The 13,955-nt window shown below is 44.6% G+C and overlaps 1 protein-coding gene across 1 annotated transcript in view; it reads right to left on the bottom strand.

Annotated features, from left to right (window-relative positions):
* Window positions 1-13,955, bottom strand: part of FOXK2 (forkhead box K2) — a 50,593-nt gene that overhangs the window by 26,007 nt on the left and 10,631 nt on the right. Inside the window, exon 2 of the mRNA XM_065908768.1 lies at window positions 609-803. Within this exon, the coding sequence (XP_065764840.1) occupies window positions 609-803 (195 nt within the window). The remainder of the gene's footprint in view (window positions 1-608; window positions 804-13,955) is intronic.

The raw sequence follows: 13,955 nt of genomic DNA, 5'->3' as shown, positions 1-13,955 counted from the left end.
ACCCTCAGCTGCTGCCCCCGAAAGCTCAGCACAATCGTAACCATCTTGCACTGGATTCCGTGGTGAAGAGCAGGCCCTGAAGGCACCATTCTCTACTTCCTGACACTCTTGGGACACCAGGACAGACACAAGTTTGTCACCTTACTGAGGTCAAACTCAGAAATCCAAACTGTAAGTGATCAGAATTCACATTAAGTTGTAACAAACCAAGCTACTCTTGGTATCAAACCAAAATGCAACTGAAAACATGACTCACACTTTAGACCAATATCATAAATCATCTATGCCTAAACTTACTCAAATAAAAGAATCCACAAGTGAAAACCAGGAACATTTGGGAACTGTGTTTCACAGGCAAGAAGGCGAGAGCAAACAGTGTTCAGAAACTGAACAACATTCTAAGTGTCCTCAACATCCCTCTCTCCATGCAGCTCAGCACCTGGGAAGGAAGGCATCATCCCTATGCACTGCTGCTCACTGCTGTGATGCACAACGGCTTCTGAATGTCCCAAAAAAAGAGGCAAGGACCGAAATGTGGACAGTGTCGTGTCCACACGCACACCCTGACGCCACGGTGACTCCCATGCCCTATGGGAGCTGCTGTATACCTGATGGTTCCTGTGGGGGAGGGGAGGGGGCTGATGAGGTGGGCCATGGTGTCTGGAATGTTGATGGTCAGCGGCGAGATGTGAGCCTGCACAGGCTTCACCGGGGACTCGGGCGCCTCCTGTTTCTCCCTCTTCTCGCTGGACAGGGCAGTGAACGTGATCTTGATGTTTGTGCTCGGAAACCTGAACGTGCACCTAAAAAAGAAAAGCCAACTGTCAGCACCTGACTGCCGAGCGGCAGGACCCACAGCAGGGGACAGAGCCCACGTGTCCCCAAACATACTGGAGCCTCGACTTGTGTTGAAGAGTCAGCGAGAAGCCCACTTCAACCTCATCTCAAGTGTTACAAGTTGCTTAACGCGTGATACCACAAAGGAGATGTCGTCGCACGAGTTAAAAACACTAGTACCTCATTTAGATCAACCCAACAGGGGAAAAAATGGTAGAGCGGATTCAAAAAAGACTCAAACACCACTTAATCTGCACCAGGCAGGGTCTGAGACAGGCTCAGGATTGGGAGACAAGCCCCAGGCTTGGAGTGGGGAAGGCCAGGCAGGAAAGCTGCTAACCCACAAGACATGGATGGCCCCATCACGAGGAAGAGCAACCCCAGGTCCGCCTTTCACCTGCTGCCGACCTCCGAGGACATCTCCTGCCCAGCCCTTCTCTTAGGTTCCCACCCTGGTCTGTCTGCAGCCAGGAGCCAGGATGTTTCTAAAACAGCATGATCTGCATGTGGTGTTCAAAGACAGAAAAAAGCCAGCCTCTGACTCTCCTGCCCTCAGGCACAGCCCTGTCTCTCTTGAGGTCCTTCTCACATGAGGTCCCATGGGTGCTGCCCTTCCTCCACTTCAGTGCTCCAGGGACCCCACCCCACTCTGGGTCAGACCCCACATCACAGCCTCTTGTCTGTTCTTCCCCTCGTTCACTACCCAGGGGCCCCCTTCAACCCCTCAGTCACCTATCCAAGGGTTTCCTGATCGCCCTGCACCCTCCCCTTGCTGCCTTGTTCATTTCACTCTGGCCACATGACTCTATGTTACCCCATTTCTGCTTGTTGTCACCCAATAGGATACAAGCTCCACTGGAACAAAGTCCTTGCCTTCAGGGTTCCACGCTATAATCCAGACACCAGAAGAGACCCTGATAAATGCAGAGATGGGCCTCGGTACACACTTGTTGAATTAGTGAAAAAGTGTCCCATTTTATACATTAGAAATGTAATTAAAATAAAGCAAACCACGGGAATAAATGAACAAACGATAAGCCCACAATTGCCTCTTTGTTGCTAACATAAGATTAGAATAATCAACTCCAGGCCTAGAAAAGAAGGGCATTAAGACTCCCACAGGCCTTAACTTCTAATACAACACACATAGCAATGATGAGAGTAAGGAAGTTTCCTCCCTTTCCTCCCCTATGTAGCTCCTGAGCCCCACCCTCAGGCGATGGTCCCTGTTCACCAAGAAGGCCAGGCTGTCAGAACAAGCATTTTTACCAGCACGAGGGCTTCCGATCCTGCAGAGCAGTTACCTGGCTGTGCTTGTTCCCTCAGCCACAGAACAGATGACAGCATCTCCCTCCGCGAGTGCCATGAGGATTAAGTCAGATACTTCTCACATTCGAATGTTTATCAAAACAAAAAAACCAAACTACTTTCAGCCTTAGTGTAAGATATCAATATTTGCTTTTCCTACAGTTGGACATTCACCATCCACTGTGCTGTTTGTTTCACTGTCGCCCAGGAGCTCACAGAGGCCCAGGCTGGACCAGAGGAGCAGCACATGCACCCGCCTGTCCTCCACATGCAGTGGAAGCAACACAGCCCTGTGCATAATTCCAACACAGGAATGTAAGAATGGGGCTCCTTCTTCCCCAAGGGGCACCTGCATGTCTCTAGGGGTTTACTTCTGCTTTTCACAAATAGGACCACACACTCCATGCTGGTCCTTGGCGTGTGTGTTCCCTCAGTGTCACCACCCATAGGGTCCGATGCACAGACGGACTGAGTGCTGCCTTCAGGGCAAGCACCATCACACGGAGGACTTCCTTCCTTTGTATCCTATTCTCAAAGTCCCCAATTAAAGACAACAATCGTCTCCTCAGCATGGGCATCACCTGTAAACCTCAGGCTCCAAGGACACACAGGGCATCTAAAGTGACACAAGGCACCCTCAGGCCCCTGCCGGCAACCTCTGCCGAACAGCACGTGAGTGTGTCCTGGCCAGCAGGGGGCGCCGCCATCAACCCCAACCCCACCTGGCAGGTGAAAAGGGCGTTTCTGTTTACACATAAACATGCACTCTTTCTCATATGTGTGTAAGCCATGAAGCACAATTAAAAGCTACCCAGGTAGTCTGGTAACTTTCTATTTTTAATCTGGGTTCTGATTACACGAGTGAGTTCCTATTAGTGAAAATTCATTGAGTTATACTATACACGTATGAAGCATACACTTTTCTGTACATGCAGTATACTTCAATAAAGAGATTTTCTTTAAAAATTAAAAAAAAAAAGCCTTCTGTAGATGGATACAGAGACTGGTAAAATGTTGATAATGGCAGGAGGTTCACAGTCCATTTTGAGTTAACAATGGCCTATTTCTTTACCAGGATTGTGATTACTATGGGTACCCACGTTATAACTGATTTTTCTATGTTTGTTACATTCAAATCCAAGTACTTCAAAATGTTGAGTTCTCTTTGGGGTTCAGTTAGTGAAGACATCCTTGTTCCCCTTTAGGGGATGCGAAAAGCCACTGTTTGACTTTTCTAAGTCAGAAATAAAAAAAAATGGGATAATTTTAATTAATTGCGTCACAAAAGGAAAAAGAGCAGCAAAACATTAAAACAGCAGACAAAACAAGGTGAGTTATCAGAACTCTGTCTGCCCCATACCACCACCAAGGGGTTGTTTACGTCTGGGCATGCTGGTCCTTGTTCCCATGAAGCACTTCAGGTCATCTGAGGGTTTAAGAGCCTGTAAGATGCTATACTGATCTGGAAAATTAAGAGCATGCTGTCCGTGTCTCACTCTGCTTTGTACCATCACAATATCTAACACTGTGTGCTCTTTAAAAACACTGTAATTGATCCTAAAAGATTTGTAGTAAAGCTGCCCTGTGGGCATGCGGCATCTCAGTTCCCCAAACCAGGGATGGAGCCTGGGTCCCCTGCACTGGAAGGCAGGACCACCAGCGAAGATCCAGGGAAAGATTTTAAAATGAACAATAAGAAAAGTCAGACAGCAGAAAACAGAACCACAACTCCCTAAGCAAAAACTGAGCAGGCAATGAGCAAAATCTGACCAGATACTGAAAAGTCACACACCTCGAGTCACAAATCAAAACTGAAGCAACACAACAGCTGATGGTTTCAAACTTAGGCAAGGACTCTGATAAGAACTAAGTTTCTTTTACTTGAATAAACATTAATAATTTTAATATGGATTCAGAGCTGCAAACACCTTTCTCGCCATCTCTCTTTTAGTCTCCTGTATGTGGTGACAGGCATCGTTCTTCGAGTGGAAACTCTTACAAATGAGACATACAAGCCAATGGCTTGGGTCCAGAGATCCGAATTTCCTGATTCACAAAGAAGCTCTAAGGATTCTGAAAATCTGTTCTTTATGTACAAAGCCAGGCCTTGCTGCAAATACTTAATATTAACATCATATAGCTAGGCAGAAATTAGCCATATTGAAATCTCCAACCAAATGGAAAGTCAAATTGAGTGAGATCTCTATGCAAAGCAAGTTTAAACAATTAACCAATCAGGCAAACTATTCCCTACAACCAAGTCCAGTTGGGCCATTTCAGAGGTGGAGCTGGCCTCAGGTAGAAGTTGGTTCCCATGCTCTTCACCCCCACAAATGATAAGACAGGCAGGAGCAGTGATCTGGCCCCAGGGCGCCACTTGGAAAAGGATCACAGCAGAGCAGCCTTCTACCTTGACGCTAACTAACAGTGACTGCAAGCCCTGGGGGGGACAGCCACCATGTTCCCCAGCCTCCTGTCATCCTTTGTTGTGGCACAGATTAACTACTCAGATAGACACACATTCTAAGTTGGGAAAAAAAATCTCCCTACAAGAAGGTTCCATTTCTAGCTACTCCAAAAAAACGTGTCTGAATGCAATTCAGACAGTCGTCATGAGGATAACTCTGGAGTCCCTCAGTTTTTAGTGTGTTAGGAAGCTTAATGGGAGAAGGCCTACAGATGCCACCCCCACGGTCATGGCACAAAGCAGGAAGAGTGCGTCTGCCATGGGGTGCTGAGAAGACAGAGCCTCACCTCTGGATTTCCTGCCAAAATAACAAATCTGGACCTCATCAAGAGGAAACATCAGGCAAGTATTCTACAAAACAACTGGCCTGTCCTCTTCTAAAACATAAATGTCACAGAAGACACAGGCTGAGGAACAGTCACAAATGAGAGGAAAGTTCAAAGCACAGGTGACCTGACTCTAGAAAATGAGCGTCGGTAAACAACTGCCAAGTCCAGTTAAGGTCAAGTGTTGTATCAACGCTAAGTAGTGTTAGTACCTGGGCTACAGTTATGGAGAATTTTTTAGCAAATAGACATGGAAATATTTCAGAGGTAAAAATGCATCATATATGCAGCTTATTCTCAAAAATTTCAGGGAAAAAATACAGCGATGAAGCAAATGTGGTCAATGTTAGTATTTAGGGAATCTGGAAAAATGAGAATATTTGTTCTATTTTGCAACTTTTTTATAAATCTGAGTAATTTCAAAGAAAAATAAAAAATTTGCAAACATTCGCGACATCCAATGCAAAGCTTGACAGATCACGCCAGGTGTCACTGGGCCCGTGCCAGGCTAGGAACTGTGTCACTGTCCATGACAAGGTGAACACAGACATAAAGAGTCTGGAAACCACCCATTCTTCTAACTGTCAGGCTGGACCTTCTCCACGGTCGGTCTGAGAGCCCTGTTCTGGGATATGCTCTCATCATTAGCTCTGTTCTCTGCAGTTCAGAATCCCATCAAATCCCAAGAATAATCTTGTGGGACACCTGACAGTTATGAAGCATCACCTCACTGCAGCTCTCATCCCTCCTCCAGAGCCTGTGTGTCCCTGACAGTCAGCCTTGAACTAAGCAGGGGAGTACAACCCCAGTTCTGCAGTACACAGAACAGAGTCATGGCCACATCTACACAACTGACCCTGACTTCTGTGCCCTCAGAGTCACCCAGCACAGTTGATGTCTGTTAAATCCACATGCTATCCTGTCACTGGGCTTCCAGACTGTGACCCAAGAAGCTGTGGTTTGTGGTAATAGCATATTCTATAATTTGTATTTCTTCTCTCCTGGGAAGAGTATCTGTCCCATCCCACATGTATCAATATTCACACAGATGAGTATGTCCAAGCCATGTTCCCAGAGCATAGCACCGAAAGTCCTAACACCCAGAACAGGCCCAACTGTGCTGCAAATGGCCCCAGCTCTCTGTTGTTCACACCAAAGGGCTGGGTCCAGCTTCTGCCATCCATCCACCCCTTAAACACGGCTGCTCTGCACCACTTTTCCCTCACTCTGGGGTCCAGGCTGATGCAATGACCCCACTGAGGACACCAATGGTTTCCAGACAGAATAAACGAGTCCTGTGGCCACGCCTGCAGTCAATGGGCAGGAGGGCCCCCAGCGAGGACCCTCCCCATACAACATCACCTCCTTAGTGTTAGCAATCCCAAGAGACATCTGGAAAAGGTCATTTCAAGTCCTTTCAGCTATGCAACTGGCCACAGAGACAGCAGCTCACCTGCTGAGCTGCTCTCCAAGGGAAGAAGTAAGAGCAGTTACTCTGTCATTCAACCTATGACAGCTGACAACGATAATCTACTATGAAGAGGAACAGAATCTGATCCTTTAATCTCAGGACTGGCAAAGGAAAAGACTGTGATAATAAAAATAACGTGTCACACAGGGTGGACAGAGCTCTGGGGCCATCAATGACTTGGGGTGGGCAGCAGTGACTGCCGAGGAGGAGGGCAACAGGATCAGTTACATCAAAGAATGGATCGGGAGGTGTGGGGGGAAATAAGGAAATGAGTGAGGAGGTTCCCAAGGAGCCAAGGTGTGCAGTGTTCACACTGCAAGGGTCTGTGAGGACAGAGAGAGATGAGGTCTGATTAGTTTGGGAAATGGAAATAGAAATGGCCCTGCTGACACACCCATATGTGCGGGCACAGAGGGGAGAAGACCGCAGGATGACTAGCTTCACGTCTGGCTTCTGTGACTGAGGGAATGTTGGTCAATTACTGAGATGCAGATGGATGGGGTGGATGAGGAACAGGCCACGGGGTGCAATGCCTACGTGGACACATGGCCTTTGAAGTACCCATTCCCCACAATCCCAGAGGGGGCATCTAACTAGCCCTTCCTGAACCTAGACAGAGACACACTTGGTGTCCTCAGTGGTTAAGAGGATTCACCACATCACAGACGGAGCCTAAAAAATTCAGTCCGCAAGTCTGGTATTAGAGAATGGCCTTCAGGACTCAAGTGAGCATCACCTTGAAGGAGGAACACTATCATAGGAGTTTTAATGATGTGCTCCAGTCCCAACTCAGCTACAACGACAAGCCATGCCTCTTAATCTTTTGCAAAAATGGAAGAAAAATTTCTCTTCTTTCCACACCCTAAGGAGGCTTAGCCAAAAAGGCACTTTAAATGGACCTAGATATCCATTTTCATCATTCTCTTCTACTAGTTTCCTCTAATATATAACAGAAATATTGAAACTTTTACTACAACCTTTAATAGACTGTGGCCCTTAACAGTCATATTTGTCAGTGACTGATAAACCACTCCCCACCCCAGGCTGCCTTTTCTGTGGCTCCAGGAGCAACATGTCCACACCACCAGTCAGTCCTGCCCACTGGTCACCCTAAGCTGCCACCACATGGGTCTGAATGGACCACCGAGAGCCCAGGAGGCGCTCCCTTCATCTCAGAAGAGGGTGTGTGGAGTGGCAGCTCACCAGTCCATGAGAGGGCTTACCTCAGAGGAAGTGGCTTTGGGAGGCTCGTGTCCACCCATCAAAGAGAGCAAGTCACAGGTCAAGAATCTGATCCAGTTTAAAATGGGTTAGGAAAAAAAAAAAAAGGGTTAGGATGATGAAGACCATACTGGGAAGAACCTGAAACCCTAAACAGTCCATGCTTTTCTTTGCTGCGCCTCAGCAGTAAACCTCAAGCAATACCTATTACCTCAGCTTGACTTCTTACCCGAAGGTATAAGAACACATGAAAACATTCTATGAAAATTCATGAAACACAATGATGTTTACTAAAGGGAGTCACAGTATTGTAGGTTTTGTTGGGTTTAGCATGAGTTTCTAACCAAAGTCTCAAAAGCCTGATTCTGTAAGACACCTGCAACCTGAGCTCAGGTCCTGGCCTGTCAGTTTCATCTCTGAGTGAAGAACTTTCACTCCATGTTTAGCCTTGAGGTGACTTAGAAACTCTACAGCACATGAGTAGATAGGGCCACTGTGGGCATGCGGGTGGTTAGTGAGTCAAACAGGAGCTGTGCTCAGAAGGGCCAACAGACAAGGCTGAATTTTGTAGCCAGCACCTTGTAATCTCCTAAACCATTACCTGAGTCTGTTTTATGTAACTGAGGCCCAACAGGTCAATGGACCACAGTCTTGGGCTTGGAAGCTCAGCTCACACACATCTTGCCTCTTGCAATCCCTTCCCCTCCATGAACACCCACTGTCCAGGAAAAGTCCTGGACAGGGGCACCTTGGACACCTGGGAGAGTCTGCACTTGCCCCATTGAGTACCCTTCCACCTAAAAAAGCTTGGTATCAAATAACAAAAATATCACGGCAGGTTGAGAGAAACTACAGAAGAAATCAAAAGTTTTTGCAGCTTTAAAAAAAAAATTGAGGTATAGCTGATGTACAGTATTATTTTAAGTTTCAAGTGAATGACACACTTGAATTTTTAAAGATATGTTCCATTTACAGTTATTATAAAATATTGGTTATATTCCCTATGCTGTATAATACATCCTTATAGATTTTTGCAGCATTCTTAACCCACATTTTCATTTGGCGCTGGACCCCACATAGTATGAAACTGGGCCTGTATCCTAAGGTACTAGTATACTAGGAAATGGTACCTTTCCATAGGCAGATCTGCTTTTGTACCCACAGACCAGGAAGCCTTGATTCCAGAAGCATTCCTGACCCAATTTAGAGGACTGGTATTGGGTTTTCCAGCAACACATGTGATGAGCAGCTTCACAATTGCTTCCGAGTTTTTCTTTGGCTTGGAGAAAAATTGTCTGTTGGCCATTTGTTGCACTGTGATTCCATTAATGAAGGTACTGGAAAGAACTGCCTCATCTACTATTCTGTGTGGCAATTTGCTGTTTGGGGGAGGCTGACTCAGGAGCACATCCATTTAAAATCCTGATGCCAGGCTGAGGGTGATGGTGGTATTGGATATCAGTGTAGCCAATGTGAAGCTTTGTGCTACCAGCAGTTTTACAAAAACAAACAAACAGTACAAATTCTACTTTAATTTCCAGTCATACAAAACATGTTCTAGGCTAACAATGATTTTCATTAGTGTAGAAATAATCCCACGAGCCTGCTCTCACCTGAATCACAAATCACCACACCCACGCTCTGAGTACAGATGGCTAAGCGGGCCCTCCGGCCATGTCACTGACAGTAGCAGGAGACTGGCACCCCAAGCATACGACAGGTACTCAGAGAAGCGATTACTCCTCTGAGGTAGGACTACTGAGATTACCCCAAACTTGCCCAAATAACATTCACATGAAACCAGAGCAGGCTCTCCAACAGACACCTCACTAAGACAAAACTCATAAGCAGAGCCAAGCACAGGCCTGGGCTCCTTCCTTCCTCTCCCCAGTTCACAGCAATTTCTTTTGCCAATGCAGAAGAGCAACAGCCTCCAAATATTTTTGACTGTATGCTTCTAAGTGAAAAGTTAAGCAAGAGTTAAAATATGAATAATATATTATCAAGAAATGAAAAGGCAACGGACAGAATCAGAGAAATATTCCTAATACACACAATTTACAGCTGACTTGCATCTAGGATACATAAAGAATTCTTAAAATAAAAACACAAACCCATTAAAAATGATCAAAGAGAAATTCATTAAAGAAGATACAGGAATGGGTAACAAGCACATCAAGAGATGTTCAACAGCATTGGTAATCAGTGAAATGCAAGCCAAAGACCATGATAGCACTGCACATCCACAGAATGGCCAGTATTAAAAAACTGACAACATCAAGGGCTGGCAAGGTTACAGAGCAACTAGAACTCTCCCACACTGCTGGTGGGAATATAAAATGGGGGGACTGCTTTGGGAAAGCCTGTCAGCTTCTTAGTAAAGTCACTTCACCCTTCGGTGTTTGACCAAGAGAAATGAGACATCTGTGCACACAGACTCTTTCACAGATGTTCACAGCCATAACACGCCTAACAGTGCAACCTAGCAAAGACCCAGGTGTCCAGCAATAGGTGAATGAATCAACCAATGATGTTAAGTCCATACAAAAGAATACTTCTCAAATATCAATCAACAATCACAAAGGAAAAAAAACCTGCCCAAACAAGCAACATGGATGAATCTCAAAAACATGTTAATAAAAAAGCCAAACTGAGAAGTATACACTGCATGATTTCTCAAGAAATCCTAGGAAAGATAAAACTAGTCTACAGTGATGAAAAGCAGGGCTTTCAGTCTCAGAAGGGCAAAAGGGCAGAGGAGAGATTCTGGGAGACAGAAACCTTCTCTTACCTTGAACTGGGGTTTCCATTACACAGATATATGCACCCATCAAAGCTCTTTGAAAGGTACCCTTAAAAGAGTTTTGTTTAAAAAAAAAAAAAAAGTTTTGTTTTTCTCTATGCAAAGTATATCTCAAAAATGTTTTTTAAAAGAAAAAATTAAAATGGCAATAATACATTCACATACGTATAAATTATATTACTGTATTACACACTAAAAAACACAAAAATAGCAACTAAAACAGGATGAGAAAAACAATCAGAAATATATCTTCTTCCAAACTCTAAAAGATCTTCTTGATCTCCTTCTGGAGTACGTACACACACACACACATATTCTAGAGACTAATGCACTAAAGAAAACATTGCTTTTGTTTTACCTGTGAGGTTCCAAACAAAAGGAATAAAATGTCTAGAACGGAGAGATTTTCTTTTTGCTATATTGAGATATAACATGGTTTAGATTTAAGGTGTATGATGTAACAATAAATGCATACAGTGCAGAAAGATTAGCATAGAAAGGTTAGCTAGTATCCATCAACTCATTAAAGTTACAGTTTGTGTGTGTGTTGAGAACTTTTAAAATTTACTGTCTTAAAAAAAAAAATGTACTGTCTTAGCAACTTTCAAACTTACGAACAGTATTATTACCTACAGAGGTACCATGTTGCACATTATACCCCCGGGACCTATTTATCTTACAGCTAGAAGTTTGTAATGTTGACCCCAATCCTCCTTAACCCACTTCCTCCATCCTATGTTTTATAAATCACTGATAAAGCTGCCAATTGCACAGCAATAAGAGGCATGACTGGATCAAGTTCCTTATTAAATGGAGAGTTTTTACATACGTTCAACACTGGAGTAAGGCATTCCATTCTTAAGGGCACTTTATAAAATGATAACTTTTACTTTATGGGTATAAAAACAAAGGCATAATCCATAAGGTGTGTGCTCTGAATCCACAGTTCTGATACTGCCGATGGTGAATACCTGCAGGTGCACTTAGTCTTATCAGGTGAGCAGCACACAGGAGGTATGCATTCACTCAGTCGGTAGGAAAGTCTTCTCAAAATACTCTGCTGAATGGCCAATATGCACATGAAAAGATCAAATCATTAATCACCAGAGAAATGCAAATTAAAACCACAATACAATACACCACAACATACTCACTGAAAACCTAAAATGAAAAAGAGAAAATACCAATGCTGATGAAGCTATGAAGACACCTGAATTCTATCTTACTCAGTGTCAAAGAGGTGTAAAGAAAGAAAGCGCTTTCCCGGAGTGGTTGTACCTATGAAAGCTGAACACACGTACATTGATGGTGAGCCACTGGAGCCCAGCCAACAGACACGTGCCCGTGCTTGTCAAAACACAGCTACCAGAATCTCAACCAAGAGTTCAACCAAAAAAGTCTTCCTACTTAAAAGACTCATAGCCGCATTATCCATTATAACAGCCTAAAATAAAGCTACCTAAATGTCCACCTATGGCAGAATATCAAGTTGGTGTATATTCACATCATTAAACATAGCAATGACGATGAATGATCCACAGCTAAGTACAAAAATGTGGGCTAATCTCAAAAATATTTTATTCAGTGAAAAGCCAACACCACCTTCTGAACTCCATTCTGTATAACTCCATGTACATGAAGTCAAAAGAAAACAAACACTCTACAATTTAGAACTCAGGATAGTGGTTCTGTGGCTGGGAAGAACACATGGCAGGATTCTGGGTGTTGACAATGCAGTGTTTCTTAACTCAGGGCAGGTTACACTGTGGGTTCTCATTAAGCTTTATACTTAGGATCTATATTGTAGATTATACTAAAAACAAAAATATAAACAAATTGTGGAAGGTGACTAGAGACCAACTAAGAAAGTGCTCCAGAAGGCCAGGTGAAAAATACCTAAGGCAAGAGCTGTGCAACAGGAAGGGTGAGGGACAGATCTGAGAAATGTCCAAGTGGAATGAAGGGGACGGATAAATAACTGTATGAGTTCAGCAAACCAGAGCAGACTGTGGAGAGGGTGCGCCCTGGTCCTAGATGGACTTCAGCTCACAGGAGGAAAGGAGGACACTTGAGCAGAGAGAAACAGCAGGACTGCAGACTTCAGGCCTGACCTACCAGCATCTGACTCAAGTCTGTAATATTCACCTATTTATTTGGCTGTGTCGGGTCTTCGTTGCAGCACATGGGATCTATCTTACATCATGGGGAATCTTTCCTTGGAGTGTTCAGTTCAGTCACTCAGTTGTTTGTGTTCGACTCTTTGTGACCCCATTGACTGCAGCACGCCAGGACTCCCTGTCCATCATCAACTCTCAGAGTTTACTCAAACTCATGTCCATCGAGTCGGTGATGCCATCCAACCATCTCATCCTCTGTTGTCCCTTCTCCTCCCGCCTTCAATCTTTCCCAGCATCAGGGTCTTTTCAAATGAGTCAGCTCTTCCCATCAGGTGGCCAAAGTACTGGAGTTTCAGCTTCAGTATCAGTCCTTCCAATGAATATTCAGGACCAATTTCCTTTAGGATGGACAGGTTGGATCTCCTTGCAGTCCATGGGACTCTCGAGAGTCTTCTCCAACACCACAGTTCAAAAGCATCAATTCTTCACTGCTCAGCTTTCTTTATAGTCCAACTCTCACATCCACACATGACTACTGGAAAAACCATAGCCTTGACTAGACGGACATTTGTTGGCAAAGTAACGTCTCTGCTTTTTAATATGCTTTCTAGGTTGGTCATAACTTTTCTTCCACGGAGTAAGCATCTTTTAATTTCACAGCTGCAGTCACCATCTGCAGTCATTTGGGAGCCCCCAAAAAATAAAGTCTGTCACTGTTTCCATTGTTTCCCCATCTATTTGCCACGAAGTGATGGGACCAGATGCCAAGATCCTAGTTTTCTGAATGTTGAGCTTTAAGCCAACTTTTTCACTCTCCTTTTTCACTTTCATCAAGAGGCTCTTAAGTTTTTCTTCGCTTTCTGCCGTAAGGGTGGTGTCATCTGCATGTCTGAGGTTACTGATATTTCTCCCGGCAGTCCTGATTCCCTGGAGTACGCAGACTCTCTGACAGCAGCATGTGGGCTAATAGTGTGGGCTCAGTTTTGCAGTGCTTTGGCTTAGTTGCTCCACAGCATGTGGGATCTCAGTTCCCCCTGTCTCTGGTTCTAGGGAGCAGAACCTATCTCATCCCCAATTTATTGCATATTTCTGTTCCAACCCATCTGGGGGCTACCTGAAGGGTGATGCAGGCACCTCTCTGTATTTTCCTACCTCAGAACTCAAGTTGAAAAAGCTCGAAAACACTGAAAGTGAAATTTGAGTCAGAGCCTGTGGCGAATAAATTACAGTCCAAATACACAATACACAGCCTAAGGCAAAAGGTGGGCAGAGATCTTCTGGGAAGTTAGGACCTTCAAAAGTTAACAGGGTATGGGACATCCCTGGGGGTACAGAGGTGAAGAATCCACCTGCCAATGCAGGGTACGCAGCCTGACCCCCGGTTCCAGAAGATCCCACATACCAT

Source organism: Muntiacus reevesi, chromosome 18 (genome assembly GCF_963930625.1).
Source record: "Muntiacus reevesi chromosome 18, mMunRee1.1, whole genome shotgun sequence".
In the NCBI taxonomy this organism is placed as follows: domain Eukaryota; kingdom Metazoa; phylum Chordata; class Mammalia; order Artiodactyla; family Cervidae; genus Muntiacus; species Muntiacus reevesi.
This window is presented reverse-complemented; position numbering and strand designations above follow the sequence as displayed.